The sequence below is a fragment of the Neopelma chrysocephalum genome, unplaced genomic scaffold (assembly GCF_003984885.1).
Source record: "Neopelma chrysocephalum unplaced genomic scaffold, ASM398488v2 Primary Assembly neopelma1_77, whole genome shotgun sequence".
Taxonomy (NCBI): domain Eukaryota; kingdom Metazoa; phylum Chordata; class Aves; order Passeriformes; family Pipridae; genus Neopelma; species Neopelma chrysocephalum.
The window spans coordinates 756,704-774,403 of NW_020897738.1; the positions used below are offsets into that span (position 1 = coordinate 756,704).

At 48.9% G+C, this 17,700-nt stretch overlaps 1 protein-coding gene across 2 annotated transcripts in view; it reads left to right on the forward strand.

Annotated features, from left to right (window-relative positions):
- Nucleotides 1–17,700, forward strand: part of MN1 (MN1 proto-oncogene, transcriptional regulator) — an 84,806-nt gene that overhangs the window by 22,542 nt on the left and 44,564 nt on the right. The window contains exon 2 of one of the 2 annotated variants that reach the window (XM_027689707.1): nucleotides 7,678–12,589. The exons of the other annotated variant lie outside the window; for it this stretch is intronic. Within the exon in view, the coding sequence (XP_027545508.1) occupies nucleotides 7,678–7,865 (188 nt within the window). The 3' untranslated portion in view covers nucleotides 7,866–12,589. Of the gene's footprint in view, nucleotides 1–7,677; nucleotides 12,590–17,700 lie in introns of those variants that run through there. 2 annotated transcript variants of the gene reach the window in all.

The following is a 17,700-nucleotide window of genomic DNA, read 5'->3' on the forward strand; positions in this document are numbered from 1 at the left end:
TGGTTTTAGTTAAGTAGGGGGTGTATTGAACAATTTCATGTAACTTTTGTGCAACCAGAAAATTCCGCTTTGGATTTTATGGAGAACCTTTTGTTTGCTCGTGCGTTCTGGCTGTCAGGAGATGGGCTTTGCATGGGCTGGAGCTGTGCGTAAAACTGCCGTGTGATAATGTGCGTACATACGAAATAAATTTGAAAGTATTGAGTGCAAAACCCAGCATTTCCTTACTCATCACGGATGTGTGGGTTGTTACCCTTGGTGAAAATAGGCTCAGAGCATTTAGTTAGTGCAAGCGAGTGATGTACGCCAGCAGCGCAGGAAACACGGGATCAGTCAGCCCATATTCCCTACTGACGTGGAGGTCTCCTTCTCGTGTTGGCGGCTGGATTTGGGGAATTCAGAGGCAAGGACATGGCTCTGATGGCCGCAGCACTTTGGGTTGGAGAGTTAGGAGGGAGAAGCCAGTTGTAGCCTCTTCCCAATGCTAGGTCTGAGTGTCGGTGTGATGGAGCTGGTGGGTGGGGCTTAGGCAGTTTGCTCCTTTCTGAGATGAGCCAAGTGCTCAGGTTTTTGTGGGGGCAGAAGGACAGGCCCTGGAAAATAACTTGTTGCTCCCAGAGGCTTCACTGGTGTTGGATGGCAGCATTTGGATGTCATGAGTGTTGAGTCAGCTGTGCTGGGATAGGCTGCAGTTGTCGGACTCCCATTTATTTTCTTTTGGAAGTGTTCAGAAGTTGTTTGACTGTTGGTGGCAGTTGATTTGGTTTGATTTTTAACACCAGTTTTCCTTGCTTCAGCAGGGTCACAGTTATCATACTGTGCAGAGCTGAGGAGAGCAGTTTTGGTGATGGCACTGGGAGCCCAACCAGCTGTTTGGAGCCGTGTGGTTGGGTTAGACCTTGGTTGGAGGTTTGGCTGTCGGTCAGCTTTCTGTGGCTGTCACAGGCGAGCTGTGGTTTGCCTGCGTGGGGCAGGCAGGGCCAGGCATCAGACAGCAGCACTGCAGCTGGGCTGGGACTTGGTTTGCCAGAATGGTCTTTTGTTCTGTGAGAACCAGATCCCAACATCAGCTGCTTTGCAAGGGGGGCAGGCAGGACCCCCTCTGCGGTTTGCATGTTTTGCAGGGAAGCCAGCCTGAGACTCAATGTGTTAAACCAAAAAGAGGAACTGAAGGTAGCCAAAAGAGGGGAAGGATATGAGTTAGAAACTGTCTGTTGTCCCTGTGGCCATCTAGCAAGGCACAGGAGCTGGTGCTGTTGCAAGGCACAGACCTTCTGGCTTCTCCTGGGATGCAGGACTTACCTTTCTTCTCAGAGTCATAGAGCTGTAAAGCAGTGATTTAACAGTAACATCCAGAGAAATAAATAGGTGTAGGCAGTTTCACACTTGTTTATGAAGCCATGGAGGTGTGTTGCACTCCTGCTGGGCAGTGGCAGCAAGGTGGTGAATGGTGTGTTCCCTCTCTCTTGTGTCCTCCCAGCACAGTGGAGGGAACACGGTTTTTAGGGCAACAATGTCATTCTCCTTGTCCACATATCGTTCATTCTGCGTCTTCAAGGTCAAGCTACGTGTAAGGTGACTGCTGCCTTTTCCATCGATAGGGTTAGCATTTTTCCTATTTCACGTTTTTTTCACCAGCTTCTTCAGACAGTGGCATGTGGTTCACATCTGAACTTGTCCTCAAGTGATATCTGCCCAGCTTGCTGCTGGAGCTGTGGGGTAGGACACTGCGGTCTGACTGTAACCCTACAGCCTGACAGCAAACCCTTAACACTGCTGTGGGTTTGGGCAGCCTCCCTGTCGTGGCATGCACATCCTTCCATTGCTCCTGGTGAAAACAGGAGCAGGAAAAGAGGTCAAGGGAGAAAAGAGGAAAATATGTATTCGCAGCAAGTACTTTGTGTCTCCTGTTATTTGAATTCTGTGCAAGCAGCGAGCTCCGATGGAGCCCCACGCCAGCTCAGAGACCACTGAAAGCAAAATAAACATCTCTGCAGCATGGGCTGATACACTCTCCCTTTAGAGCCGCAGGCACCTCCAATTAATCATGCTGTCTGTGGAGGAAGGGGCTGTGAGGACCAGAGGATGCTGCCAGAGCTGATGGGCTGATGAAGGGGTGGGCAGCATGCAACAATAAGGGTGAACAGGCTGTGTACCAGCCCGGCTGAGCAGGAATGACCGTGCCATGCCTTTGGGTGAGCACTGTCTTGTCTGTGTTGCAGCAAAGTCAGAGCTTTAATCCTGGTTTGTGGGATATATGAGTGCTGTGGGATAGTGCTCAGTGCTGTGCATACATGTTTGATGAAGAGCTTTCCCTCCTGTGTGAGAAAGGCTCTCACAGAGCAGCTTAGCTCGACCTCGACAATAAATCGAGGGGCTGACCAAGCCAAGTGACTTCTTGAAATGTCAATGAGTGAGATGTGTCTGATACCCTGGAGCTGGGGTGTCTCTGCAGTGTGCTCCTGTTCAGCAGCACAAGGAGTCACCTGTCCCCATTTCCACTGAGCTTCTAACAAGTCCTTGGCATCAGTTGTTCACCTTAACCACCAACACTGAATTTTGTTCATACTGGGGAGGGCAACACATTTAAGTGTCTTATGGGCTTTAAAAATGGCAGAGATTAAACAGAATAAATGAAGGAGTAAAATCAAAGTGAGAGGAAGGTTCGGTAATGGGCAGTTGGGGCTTTCCCTCGAGTGCCAGTGGAGCTGGGTGCTGCCAGTCTGGGGCCAGAGGCAGCCTCTGCCAGGGCGTTGAAAACAGCAGAGACAGATTCAGCCCACAGTGGGCATGGGTTGCCAGGGATGGAGACACCTGAAAATGGTGCAAGCTTATGGCATAAGCAGGTGGCATGTGCCATGTTTGTGTCTATGAACAAATGCAAACCATTGCCTCCTTGTACCCCAGGGTCGAGAAAATGCCTTTGTCCAGGACTTTGTCAGTGCCGCAGCAGTGAGGAAGGAGATGGTTCATTTGTTTATCAACACAAATGAACTAGTTGTGTTTAAAAATACAGTTTTAGGAGTGTTTAAAAATACAATTTCAGGAGTACATTAATCTGTGGAGACTAGGTCCAGTGTGCAGGAAAACATGAAATGTTTTCAGACCTTATTTTTCTTGAAAACTGAAAAAGATGGTTCTGTGCTGTGTACAAATGCAGAGCTATGTGCCTGAACCAATATGTCAAACTGTCATGTGGGAGATTTGGTGAAAAACATCTTGTCCTAAGGGAATAATTTTAAACACTATATGTAGGTTTGCTGCCTCATAAGGGATCATTACTCAAATCTATTCCCTCTTATGGTAGCTTGGCCTCTGCTTAACGGGCACAGAGTGAACAGAAGCCCATTAACGCGTCCTTTAAGAGTGGTTATCAGATGGTAGAGGGGAAACAGATCTCTGATCAGGGAATATAGTGTTTTTGGCCAAATTCTCAGATTCAGCCTTAACAAGATCAGTAGCAATCCAGGGCCTTCACGCTCGGCTGGCCATCGAGGGCGGCGGCGGGGCCGTGCTGTGCCGGGCGGTCGGACCCTGGGCAGCGCAGGCGGCTCAGGCTGTGTCAGAGCGGTGAAGAAGTGTAAGGGATGAGCCCTGGGGCAAGGAGCCATTCCAGGGATCTTCACCTCCTGTTTGTCACTTCAATGTCGCAGGAATGCTGAAATGTGGAGTGGAACCCACTCCCAACCAGACCCTTACCAGACTGTGGCTATGCTGTCGCTCCTGTGTGTCACTGCCTCCCGTCCTTTTGTTGATTGTGATTTTGGCAAAAATGAGAGGGATGGCATGAGCAGCACCTGAAGAGCAGCATCATCTCCCGGTGCCTCGTAGCATCCGCAGTTGCCTTGGCTACACCAGCTCTCCCTCAATTAACCTCCTCTGGCAAGAAGATGCACGCAATGCGTGTTAGTCTTACAGGTGAACTCGGTTTTAATGGGATTAGTTTGGTAAAAATTGGGACACCTCTGGGTTTGCACAGTGCTTGGTGGGTTGTCACAGTTAAAAGAACATATTTATTTTTTAGTAATGCATAAGAAGATGCTACATCAGGAAAAAGGCTTTACGGAGTAGCTTAACTGCTCAGGGGTTCAGGAAAAAGAGGGAGTGAGAAGGAAGCTGGAGGGACTGCAGGTGTGTATACACAGTGTCTGCAGGAGTGAGGAGAGTGTCAGGGTCTAACATCACTAGAGAAATGTGATTTTCCCAAATTAATGTGGAAAAGCAGTCTGTAGCATGTGTATTGAATTTTTTGGTGAAGCAGAACTCCTGGTCCTCTTCCTGTGTCCCAGCTGCAGGCTCCAGTGCTGCTGGCCAGGCTCCTGGCTTAGTCACCATGCTGCCATTAATGCTGTGTAAACAAACAAACAGCAACCTTTTCTTTTCAGAGGCTGCGTGCCTTTGCAAAGTAGAGCAGAACGAAAGAGCAGCTTCCTAAATGTGCAAGGTCAGAGCAGAGGGTCGGGCCTGGGGGGAGGCTGGGGAGCCTGGCTGGGCACTGCCTGCTTGCTGTTTGTCTGGGGCTGAACGCCTGGAACGTGTTTGGCTGGGTAAAGCTTGGTCAGAAGCTCTTACCTAAAAGCAGATTGGCTCTGGGAACTACCACAACGTCACCAACTGCAGTGGGGTAGGAAAGCATCACGGTTGAGTTGGTTCAAAACTTCTTTTGGTCTCTGGTCACTTTGCTGCTTTGAGTTTCATGCCTTCCACATGAACGTAGTGTGAGCTTACATCCAGTGTTTTCTCTCTTACCTCTGCTTCAGCATTTGCTGTTTCCAAGGGGCACACGCTGTCCTGCGAGCCTGCTTTTGTCTGTCCTGGGTTCTGTTGTGTCATGTCCTTTGGTTTGGAGAGGAAGTCTCCACCCAGACCATCTCAAGATCTTGGGTGTGGAGGATGGCCCTTATTGGAAGGGTACTGCTTTTATTAATAACACAAATTTCTTGCAGTAGTTGCTGATAGAGGCAGTTGTGCAGTTTAAAGATAATTTGTTTGAAAATACCTTACTTTCAGTAAGGTGCTTCACGACTGATGGCAATTTGTCTGGAACTTGACAGCTGCGAGGCAGTGACGTGGTGACACCATCTTGCATTACCTGACTAATTTTAACCTGTCCATTTCCTCTAAGATCACCCCTCCAGACCGTGTGTGCTGTGGCCTGAGGGTGCTGGGGCTCTGAGGGAGGCAGAAAGGATGGCTAGTGGAACAGGTCAGCTGAGAGAGTGTTACTGTTCTGGACAAGCATCAGGCAGTATCCTGTCCTTAAGAACATAATTCTTATCAGGTGGATCAGCACAACTATAATTTTTTGCTACAAAGATTTTTTTCCAGGAAAGCATCATACCTTTGTCAAGACAGAAATATTGGAAAAAAGTAAATTGCACTGAAGATTTCCCTCCAGATTGACTTTGAGAATTCTTGTGCCAATGCAAGCCTTGCTGTAAGCTCTCATCCTCTCTTTGTTTTGGATTTAAATGTGCCATTTTCTGTGCTCTTTAACGATAGACAGGAGGGCTGGAGCTCCCACAGCAATGTCCCGTGGTGAGTGAAGCTCGTGTAGACAGTGGCGGTCAGTACTGACTTTGCAAACTGAGGCTCAGTTCCTGCTCACCTCTTTTGCTTGGGTTTTCCTTTGATTCCTTTATCAGTAGTTTGCTTAGGAATTTTATCCACAGCAAATGGCTTAGAAATAATTTGCTGATTTACAAGCAAATAACCCTAATATTTTATTCTTCAGTTGCTTGTGACACATGAACTTCTTCAAGTAGTCATTGCTGAGGACTGGCTCTGTTTGGGGTGTCGAGGTGCCTGCACAGCCGGTGTAGTGGAGCTCTGGCTCTGTTCCCGGCCTGGGAATGTGCCACCTCTGCCTTGGCTGTTGGAGTCCTTGGCTGTGGGGGTCTCCTGCAGCCTGTGTAGAAACACCGCTGGGACCCCCGGGCCCCTTGTGGCTGCAGTTCAGCTGTGGGACTCTTTCCTCTTTCTCTGCAGCAGAGGAAGAGAGTTGCTGTCACAAGGACTAATCTTGAGGCGCTGGCTCTTCCTGTGCTGAGCCCAGCATGTCCTGTGCAGTCAGGGAGACCTAAGAATAAAAATACTGGGTACTGAGTGCCTTGTGAACAAATACAAGTAAGAAAAACATTTCTCTTTCACAGTTTTCTGCACAATCCCATCTGAGCTTTGAATATTTTATAAATAAAGTTTTTCATGTATATTTGCATTCAGGACAGTAAGTAAAATTGAACACCGAATCAAATAGTGGTTATTTAAGGAGTCTATTTTCTTGCCCTGTGGTTTTCAGGGGTCACAGGAAAGGAGAGTAGAAGCTCCACGTGTTGGGAAGGTGGTTGCGGAACTCAGCATTTGGGTATTATGTGGCAGCCTCTACTCTGTGCTTCTGCTCAGCCCCTTGGTGGTGCTTATTTATCTGAATAAAACACCCAACACCAACTACAGGGAGCTGGAATCCATTCGGAGTGTAGAGAGCACCTTTGCTGTGCTGCTGCCGGATTCTTTGTTGGAGCAGCGTGTGAGGGTGTCGGCAAAAGGTGATGGTGGCACTGGCTGGGCTGTGCGGTGACAGACATCTGTGTGTGGATGTAGACAATCTCTGTGTGGAGTTTGCACGTGGCTGCACCAACGCAGGGCTGAGCAGGCAGCAGTGCTGCTCTGGAGCCTCGTTCCTTCATGGCATCGTGTCCCCAGATTCTCAGTAGTTTCTCTGCGTGGTGTAACTCGACTGTTTTAGATACGAGCATCTCTGACCTCTTGTTATAATCAAGCATTAAAACTATTTTCCATTTAAACCGGGACTTCCACACTAGTTTAGGATTATTATTAATATAATTGTGATTGTGTAGGAATCTGGTCAGTTCTGGTTTTGTATCTGGTATAGCAGCAGGTTCAGTGGAAGCAATGCGAGCTGCTCCATGAAGTGTGGTACCCCCACACTGTCTGGCTTTGTGGAACAGGAGAAAGGTGATGGAAGGTAAAGTCCTGAGAGGTTAAACATGCACAGCCAGCTTTTGATGTCTTTGGCATGTTCCACCCATTTTAGCCACTCTTCACATTAACTGTAAAATCCATGGGAAAAAGGTCAAGGGATAGTGTTTAGGATGTTTCAGTTAAAGTCTTCCATTTGTGGTTAACAGAAACTAATGATGGCTAAAGATCATACAAAGCCCTTAAATGAAATAAATTTTAAGAAAAATACTATCGTGGTGCTCCATTAAAAGAGGGGAACAGGGAGACCAATGCTGGGAGTGACCATGAGGGCACAGAGCATTCAGGGCTGGCTTCCTGCTTGGAGATGTTTCAGCATCCATTTTCAATAGCAGAGGGTGCACAGGGAAGGAAAGCTCCCGATGGTGTTGCAGTCTAGGACACACTCATCGGTCCTGGATCCATCCCCAGCATTCAGACACATCACTGGTTTGTTTCAATTTGTTCTTCTGCCCTGGTAAAAAATCAGCCATGGGTGCTCTCTGCAGGGTGGGGAGGGGGAGCCACAACAGTGGTGGTGACACAGTGTCCCCGAGCTGGGGGATGTGACGCTGCAGGTGCAGGAACCGGGGCATGGGCCGGTGGGAAGAGGGTGAGGCAACCCTGCTGCTGCTGCCCGTGAGTTGGTGGGGTTGCATGTCATGGGTCTCCTAACCTCTCTCTGTGAACCCTTTCCAGCCCACGACCTTCCCCCGAGCAAGACCTCGGCGGCGGCGGCGCAGACGGGCAGCCACCTGCAGTGCCTCTCGGTCCACTGCACGGACGACGTGGGCGAGGCGAAGGGCCGGACTGCGGTGCCAACGTGGAGGTCCCTGCACTCGGACATCTCCAACAGATTCGGGACTTTTGTGGCTGCCCTGACTTGAACAAAAGAAATTATTTTTTTTCTTTTTTTAATTTCAAAGGGCCGCTACTGCTAGGTGGACTATTTTTCTAGGTTGGTACCTGCTTAGTGGCATATGGACTGGAAAGGGTTAATTTAAAGTAAACCTCAACTTTTTTTTAATCTTCTGCCACAGTATGTTACCAGTGTTAACCCTTCTGCAGTTAGCACACTTTTGCTTAAGATTTTCCTGCTAGACCACTTTTTCCCATTATTCTGTAACCTTGGCATACATTTATAGATGAGGCCTTTTCCTTTTTCATCTCAACGTATGTCCAAGTCACGTATGTCATAATAAGACAAAGATTCTCCTCCTCCTTCTCCTTTTTTTCCTCATTTACTTTGTTTCTCCTTTTTTTTTTTTTGTTTTGTTTTGTTTTGCTTTGCTTTGTTCAGTACTTATTACAATGGTGATCCTGAGGAGCAGCAGTTCAGGAATAAACACCAGTGAAAGTGAAATGGTCAGCATTAAATTATATGTCGTACTGACACCCAGCCTTTGCCAGTCACATACAAAACAAGCAGTTGATGCTCTGTCGAATGTTCAGGCATGGACCTGCCCTTTCCTGAAAGAAAGAAGTTCTCCTGTTAATGAGGTTCAGCCTCATTTGCTCTGTGCCTCCTGGTGAGGCCAGGACGCTCCTTCTTCTCTGTACCTGGGCCCAGCCCCGGGATGGAGCTCTGTCATGAACGGGCTGGTTCAGGCACAGCGGGGAATGTACCAAGGGGTTTTTCTACGTAAGTCTAACGGGAAGTTTTCTTAATGGTCAAGAGTCATTATCTCCTCCTCTGAAGGCCCAGGCTCCCTCTTGCTTTCCAGGGCCTGGTGGTGCTCCTGCAGTTCCCACTTTACTGATGCTGAAAAAGAAAATCATCTGCACCCTGCCCATTTTTTGCCCATTTTTAGCTGCAGAAAGATGCTGTTGATTGGTAGCAGGTCCAGTGTCCCCTGCGTTTGTCTGGGGGTGCCCCAGCCCCTGCCACCTCAGGTCCCGATGCAGTGGCAGCAGCTGGGGATGGCCCAGGTTGGGGGATGCAGGGGGCTGTCTGCTAGAGGCAGCGTTTCCTAATCTGCCAGTGCAGGGAGATCCCTGTCAGACCTCCCAAAACTCATTCAAGGTCCTGTTTCTGCCACACACTGAAGAACAGCATTGCTGGATGCACACAATAAAAGGAAAGCCATGCTTTCCTGCTCGGGCTAGATAATGCTCATTCGAGACGAAAGTTGGAAGCAAACCAGATAAACCCACGACTGACACGATGGTCTGACTCTCCAGCGGTTTTACGTAATACTGTCCATTATTTGTGTGTCCCTGCGCCCAGGAGTGGCCCCGTCTTGCCCCGTGCCGGCAGCTCGCCTCCCGCAGATCCTGGAGCTCAGGAACAGCACTGGAGGATTAGGTTTTGGCTGCCAAATAAAGGTTGGCCTCTCTAGGGTTATTTATTCATGATTTCACAAATGTGTCCCTGTTGAAGGGATGGAGTTGAAGACTGCTTTGTATTTTATCTTTGATGATTGTGCTGGGGTTTTAATTATTTTGACGTAATATTCTCAGTAGACACCAATGGAGAGGAAATTCTGCCTAAAAAGCCAAGGGTGGTCTGGAATCCTCACTCTCAGTCGTATGTGGCTTCAGAGAGACTCGCAGTGTTTGGAAATGTGATTTGAATGTGCTCTTATTAACCATGCATGGATTGATTTATGGGTCTGGTCAATGAATTGACTTTGGATAAATTTGGATAGTTTTGAATCTTGATTTTCAATATTATTTTGCTTTTTATTGAAGCTGGAGCTGCCACGAGGATGAGGATTTTTGCCCATCCTGAAGCAATTGGCTGTGGAGTTGCCTCACGCCCGCTTGGTTTGGAACAAAAAGCTGGGATGGTTTGTACCTCTGTTGGGGTGTGTGACTGGGAGTGCAGAACTCCTCCTGCACCTGCAATAAAATATCACCATCCCCAGAAAGTATCTCCTGGTAGGATATTCACTGTCAGCCTCCCTCTGGAAGGTGCCTCTTCGCCTGTGATTCCTCCAGTCCTGGCTCACCCAAGTATGTGATTTTAAATCCTGTCAGCAGAGCATGAGGGGATGCTGAGCTAGGGGGTCTGTGCCTGCCAGGGCACTTGTGCTGCTGTGGGGGGCTCGGTCCACAGAGAGGGGTCCTGGCGTGACCCTGGTACGGTACTGTCTTCCACCACAGCTGAAAATTTTGTCCGAGTTCATGGCCTCGTGGCATTCCTGCATGGAGTGCAGCCCCTTGCCTTGCTGCTTTGTTTTTAGTTTTTCCTGCTGCACTGAAGAGAACAGGTTTTTCAGGCTTCCTGAGGTCAGGGATGCACACCCTGTGCCACGGGAAGGAACCTGTCAGGGAACACAGAGTTCAGATGCTTTTAAAGAGAAATCATCATTTGAGTGGAACTGTGCTGTCTTGGTCTGACCAGCAGTTCTACTCGTTCATCATTGGCAGCTTGTGCTTCTCTTCTGTTCTCATCCACTCGGAACTTGCTTTCTCACTTGCTCATGGAAATGCAGAGTGCAAGCAATTCCTTAAAAATCGGTGGAATTCTGTGAAATGAGGCCAGGCTGTTCTGAGGCCAGGGGCTGTGTCTCCAGGTGCCGAGCCACGGGAGCTGTGGCACTTGGCTGCTGCTGGCTCCGCTCTGGGTGGTGGGTGCAGTGTGGGGAACAGGACTGTCAGAGAGTGAGGAATTAAACCAGTGGCTGGCTGTGTGCTGGGAGTTCTCCTGAATCATATGGTCACACGCAATCCTCTTGCTAACCTCCTGTCCCTTTGATCTTGACTGAACGAGCTCTGTCTAGGGCAGCCACTGGTGATGCCAGGACCAACCAAACCTGTGCTTTTAGGGTTTTGTTGCTTTTTGCCAAAGATCAGAACAGAAACGGTACATCCTGACCAGGACAGGCATCACATCCTGCTCATCACCTGGGAATGTGGTACTGACAGTGTATGCAGAGGGCTCGAGCTTTGTCACAGAGCTGGTGGTACCTGCACTGATTTCATTGTACCCATTAATTTTACCCATTAATGATGTGATTTTCTGAATAATAATATTCCAACTGAAGCATGTTTGAGAGCTGTAGGTAAAAGCCAGTTGTGGAAGAGGTAAGTTGCACTCTTGTGGAGAGGGAAACTGAGGCACGGACAATTTTGACCTGAGCATGTCAGGCATATCGGTGGCAGGGCTGAGCTGCACTGAGGTCTGACCTCTGCTCACTGCAGAGCCCCACGCCCAAGGCTCACTTCCTTCGGGGTCTCAGCTGGGTCAGTGGGGAGAATTTTATGAGCTACATGTTTCCCAAGTGCCAGGGCAAAGCCAGGATGGTGAAACCTCCCACCCGTGTGTCCTATGTGGCTTCCAGATGGGGGACATTGTACAAGAAGCCAAAGACTGGTGGTACATGACGCACGATCCGCTTTGGATTGCGAACAGCAGCTAAAACGTGGCTTTGCCTTTGTCGTGGGGCTTCTCCCTGGCCAGCCCGGCGCCGGAGGCTCCCACACAGCCTTGGAGCTGCATCAGGGGAACCAGGACGTCCCCCACCTCCCGGCCCTGTGCCCTGGCTCCTTGTGTGTTTGTTAGAAGAAACCCTGTGCTTAGTCTGCAAGTTACAGTGTCATAGCAAACTGAGCAAAGTTTGTCTTGCATTTCAATTGGGAGGAGTGATAAAACAGATCACTTTCTCCTGGAGTTACCCATTCTCTGTTATTTGAGCATCAGTGAGGTGGTTTAGGCTCATTGTTATTTAGTTAAGGTTTTCACTGTGTGTGAAGGTGGAGGGGGATGAGCACCAGAATTCTGTCACCTGGATCACTTGGGGACCTGTGCAGATCCCATGGCCTCCATGGTAACTGTGGTGCTGGCTGACCTTCAGAACCTGGGATCAAGATTGGACTTCCAGGCACCACCAGCAAGGCAAAAAATTCCAATTTCAGTAGGCAGAAGGGGTGAGGCGAGTGCAGGGCAGCAGGATGGGCACTGGGAGGGTGGGAGGCAATAGAAACCAAATGGTACATTTGGCTTATTTTTGTTGAGCTGCAGTGTAAGGTTTTCTCAGCTGCTGGATTCACAGCTGTTCAAGGGATGGTGTGTAAGAGCATAACCCATTTTTATAGAATTGTTTCTCCTTTATTGCTTAAGGCTAATGGAGGAAATAGTCTAATTTTGTCTTAGAAATTCTCTATTAAAATTGTTGGTTTGAGTCCATCCGCTCATAGGTTCTGACTGATGAAACTGCAGGCTCTGATTTCTGGCAGTTGTAACTTTATCACTATTCACTACCCAAGAATATTACAGCTTTAAAACAGCCTTAAGCAAAAGGATGTTATTTCTTTGTACTGAATTTGGTTCATGGAAAAGAAAAAAAAACCTGAAAACACTGGTAATCCGTACTGCATAGCAAACTCTTCTGAAAAATGTTATTGCACATGTAAAATATGAAAACTTGACTCTGCTGTGTGTTAGGCAATCCTGTAATCTTTTTTTTTTTTTGATTCTTGTTAAATTCATTTCCTAAATGCTTGGTTGGAAGACTGTGACAATAGCTCATGAAATTGAGTGTTATTTTTCTTTCTTTTTTTTAAATATGTAAAGTGCAGTCTTCTGTATTCCTGCATATTGTACATATCTGTATATGTTTTACTGAGCAACTAAATAACAATAAATATGATGTTAATGGTGGCTACTGTATATTTCATACCAGCGTTGTTGATTTTTGTAGTAAGTCCTTTTTCCCCTGGGATGTGAAGAAGTGAATAGACACTGTTCATGTTCAGGTAAGCCCCGGGCCTCGAGATAGTGGGGAGAAATTTGCCTGTGATCTGGGGAAACCCTCGCCAACATGTGGCTCCACCTGGGGCCCCTGGGAGGTCTGGGGTGTGCTTTGCTCCTGGTGCTCCAGGGCTTTGCCAGTTCCTCCCTGCCAGTAACAGCAACCCTCTACCCCTGCAGGATTGGTGGGGTTTAATTTTGATTTTCTTTTTGATCCTGAGAGAGGAAGGAATGCAGTGTTCCTGGCAGCTGTGCGGTACCTGCTTCGCACTGAAGCCCATGGAAGATGAGACCTTCCCCTCTCTGCCCAGGCAGTCTCCTGTGGGACTGCGGACCTGTTGGGCAGCACGAGCTCCTGGTGTTCCCCATTCCCACTGTCAGCCCTGACCTCTCCCCAGCCTGTCCCCAGAGGCACTGAAAGATGCTGGCTCAGTCTGTGCACTGAGACTGTTGGGCCCCTCTCGGCTGCTGGTTGTTTGAGACGTCCATGCAGCTCTGCCCAGACGCTGCCATGGGATTTTTGGGGCCATCCTGCTCTCCTCTGTGTGCTCTCTCTCTGTGGCAGCATCTTTCTTTCTCCTCTTGCAACCGGTGGCTCTGGAGCTTGTTCAGAGGAGCTGGACCACGCCTGGAGCTGCTGGGCAGTGGAAGCAGCCCCCGAGGCAGCTCCCCAAGCCCCTGACCCTGCTGCTGCCCCTGCAGTGCTGTTCCTGCTTCATCTTAGTCGTTCAGTAAAACTGGCCACGAGCTGTGTTAATGGTTGGATTCATGCAGCTCCTCTGGTGCACGAGGCCATTTCTGGGCACCCGGATCTCCCACTGTGCAAAGGCTCCTTTGCTACTGCCAGTAGCTGGAGCTGCCTCTCCTGCTTCAGCAACGCTCTGCCCCAAGTTTCTGCTTCCAAAAAGGCAGCAGGAGCTCGCTGTTCACTGCACATTACATTAACAACTGATGAAAATCAACTGACTGGCCTGTGATTTCTGCTCTTGGCACTGGCTTTACTTGTGCCTGGTAATGTCACCTCTGGTGATGCCGGCACAGTACCTGCCTATCCTGAACAGTTGCCTTTGTCCCAGGGCTCTGTGTTTAGGGACTCACCTGGTCTGTGACTGTATTAAGCGTGAGTTATAGTTTATTAACTAAAGAAAAGCAAGTGGTTGATCATGGAGCTTTTACAGTTCTTGCTCTCCTAATCGTTGTTCCCTGTGCCCTGTGACTGTGCTGAGAGTTGAAATCTGGTTGTAGCCATGTCTCTTTCCCCAAGCCATTTAACTGATTTAATTACATCCTTTGAGTTGTTTTCTGCACCAGGCTTTGGCATTCCTGTCACAGAGGAGACACTATTAGTATGTATTGTATGTTCAGCAGTCAGGGATCCATCAGCAGTGCAGCTGGATCCCATGTGCCGAGATCTGCTCGGCCCCTCCATGGCCGCCGCAAAGCGGTGCAGCAGTCGGGCAGCGCTGCCCTGGCAACGCCAGCCAAGATTCCTGCCAGAACTCTGTGTTGTGGTGCTGTTTGTGGGCTCCTGTGTGTGACTCCAGAGTTGTTTAAACCCCCTTTTCCCAGGCTGCTTGGTTGAGCTTTTTGCAGACCACTGCTGGTGCGGTGAGAGTATGGCAGAAGGCGTCGCTTTCCCTAAAACCCAAGGTAAATAAACACAGGAATGAAAGTTTAGGTCAATTACATCCTTTTGACTGAGAACATTGTTAGAAACTGGAATTATGATGGGGTTTAATACTAATTATTTCCAAAAGTCCCTAGGCCACGCGTCTGAAGGCCACACGTCCCTCCTACCCAGGGACCAGTTTGTAGCCTTCCCAACAGTTTTAGCATCATGGCCAATAACATCACATATATTTTGCTTGTAAAATATCTGAAAACTCTTTGCTCAGGTGAGCTCCATGAGGCTCTGCCTGCAAGGCAGAGGTGCAGATGGAGGTGATGTCTGTTCTGAGCTCTCCTTTCTGAGATGTTGCCAGAGCTCATTAATGACAGTGCCAGAAGTGGAGGTGACGAGACCTGAAGAAAATCATTTAGGTCATCCTTGGTTCATTAGTGCAGGATTGTGCCCTGTTCTCTATCGCCCAGAGCTCTACCAACACAACCAAAATGGATGGATTAGGGAGGGGCCTTAACCTTTTAGTGAAAAAGAATAAAAACAACAAACCAAACATCCCTTTAACCCAGCTGCGGAGTGGGGTAATGTTCGAGGTGATGGGAGGGCATTCCAGGCTGCCTATTTCCAGCACTGGCAGGCAGCAGTGGGATTGTGCACCTGCCAAGCCCAGTCAGGTGGTGCAAGGGACCCCCTGGAAGGATCCAGGTGGCCCCTGGTCCCAGGACAGCACGTGGCCCATGGGTGGGATGCGGGAGGTAGGATCCTTGGCTCCTTTGCATTCTCACTTGGCCTTGGACATGTGACACCATGAGCCATGTCTGAGCCTCATTATTTCCTTTTAGATCTTGCCTGGGTCACACCTGTAAAACAAGGAACAGAGGAGGAGCCCTGGTGAAGGGTTGCTGTGTCCTCTTAGGGGCTCCTGTTAGCAATCCACAGACAAAAGAGCTGTTGAAGTGTCACTATAAATGTGATGTCGAAACATTCATTTCAGTCTCAATGTTGAAGGAGCCTGAGAAGTTTGGTGCTATGAGGGCTCATGTCCTGCTGAAACATCCTCCTGCTTCAGGGTTAACTGATGGAGAATATTCAGCACTGAGCTTCAGGAGGTGGGAACTTTTCTGAATTTCCTTTTATCCTCTGCAAAATGCCCATCTCTCCCTTCCCCCTTTCTTCCCCCCACCCCCTTTTCTCTTTATAAAGCTGGAATTCTTCCAGACTCTGCTCTGGGCTTGCAAGAAAACTTTACTGTGTAAATTTGCTCTTTGTGTTGGGAGTCCTTTGTTTAAACAGCATTGTGAGCTTGCTGGGGAGGGATGGAAAGAGGGGGAGCTGGGAGGAAGAATTTGAAAAGCCCTGACCCCTGATGAATAAAATCCAGCACATTAACACATTCTTCAATAAATTCATGATTGCAGATAAGGTGGGAGTCCCCAGGGCCGGGCTTTTCATTAACCCCCTGCTGACTAACCCAAACAGACGGGAGTGTTTTGTCAGCGCTAGGACAAGCAGAGCCCTTTTGTGGCGGAGGGGCCGGGTGCGCATGGGGAGCGCTCCTCCAGGAAGCCAGGTTACAAAATGGGACTCTATTTCAGAACAAACTCCTTTTGGTTAGTTTGATGAGATTACAGAAGGGAAAAGGCTTTAACAAGGGGCTTATTGAAGCTAAGTAACTGTTCTGAATACAGTGAGGACCAGGGCAGAAAACATATGATTCCCAAGTAAACAGGCGCCTCAACAGTATGGCTGAAACAACAAAGCTGGACATGCTCCGTGTGGTTCTTCTGTGGCGTGTGGGAATGCTTGGAGACACGAACATGTGTGGGAACCCTGCAATAACCAGCGCTTGGCACAGCCTGGCACCACCAGCCAGGGCTGCCCCGCACCGTGCGCTGGGGCACTGGGCTGGAGAGCGGCATGGGAGGGACACCTGCACCACGTCCACAGTGCAAGGAGCACCTTGTCCAATGTTTTAGCCTCGGAAACCTTATTTGTTCCTCTGGTGAAAAGCCTACTAGGGAAATATTGTGCTTCTGTGGAAACCTATCCCCAAAATGCTTCCCTCCCATACTAGGGAGGTCTCCTGGGTTGTTTGTTAGAATACCTACATTTTTAAATGGTCTGAATTCTGTGGCTTGTGCTCCCAAGTCTTGGTCAGCCAAGCAACTCAGGATATCACTCAGTCCAAAGAAATGTATTTTGGGATGAAACCCAGCAAAATCCTGAGTTTGTCTCAGGCTCCTGCTGCCTGCCATTGATGCTGCTGTGCCTTTCCCATGCTGCCCACCTCCCCAGGAGGTAACAGTTGATGGTGGACTCCAAGCCTTTTGCAGAGCAGCTCATGCCCAGCTCAAGTGAATCCTGTCCTTTGGGAATAAACCCCGGTACTGTGCACAGGACCCTGCACAGCTGCACCCAGAACTGGCAGTGCCATGGCTCACCCCTCCTGTGGACATGCACATCCTGCCAGACAGTGCCGCTGCACGAGGGCTGCAGCACTGGGGCTGAGGGCACTTCGGCCCTGCCAGCTCCCTCCTGGGACTTCTTTCACTGCTGTGTTTTTGGCGTGCAGTTTTATTTACTTGCGAGATATGATTTTAAATTATTTCCCATTGTTGCCAACAGAAGCTTTTTTTAAATTTCTGTGGAAAATAATTCCTCTCTTTTAGGGGAACTGAAGTGTTCCAGCCCTGAATGCTCCTGGCCCCATCAGCATTGCATCTCCTCTCCTGCAGTCCCTTATAAACAAACACTGCGTCTGTGGTGGCCTTCTCTCCCAGCAGCACTGTGAGCAAACGTGGCAGGCTCTGCTTTGCAGTCCGTTCTAAACTATTTACACTTCCAAGGTTAATAAAGATAGAGAGAAAAATATTGTATTAAAATGGACCCTCAAGGTTCCTTATTCTTGATGCAGTGAGATTAAGCATTGCCAGTTTCCCTAATTAATGGCCCACATCCTCAGCTCTGAGAGCTCCCTGTGTCTGGCATGATGCTGCGGGTGGGTTTTGGTCTGGAATAACCCCAGTGGCTTGTGCCATGTGTGAACAACCTCTGAAATGTGTTTACCTTGTAAGCCTGATACTCCTTATCAAGGCTCTTGCTTAGGAGCCCAGGTGAAGGCAGCCTCTTGTTTGAAAGATTAATGCTGCGTTGATGCAATTTCATATTTTACCGTTGCTCCATCTCATTGATAAGAAGCACCTGGAAGAGGAAAAACCTGGTTGTTTGGGTACACAGAACAATGGGTTCAGGCTCTGGCCATGGGTCCCTGCGGCCTGTCTGCCTTGTGTCAGGTTGGGGGGCATTTCCCTCCGAAAATCTTCCCCAAAGCCCTCTCCCGGCACTGCTGGCCGAGCAAAGGCAGCAGTTTAATGGTTTGAACACATGGCTCTGCTGGGCTGACATG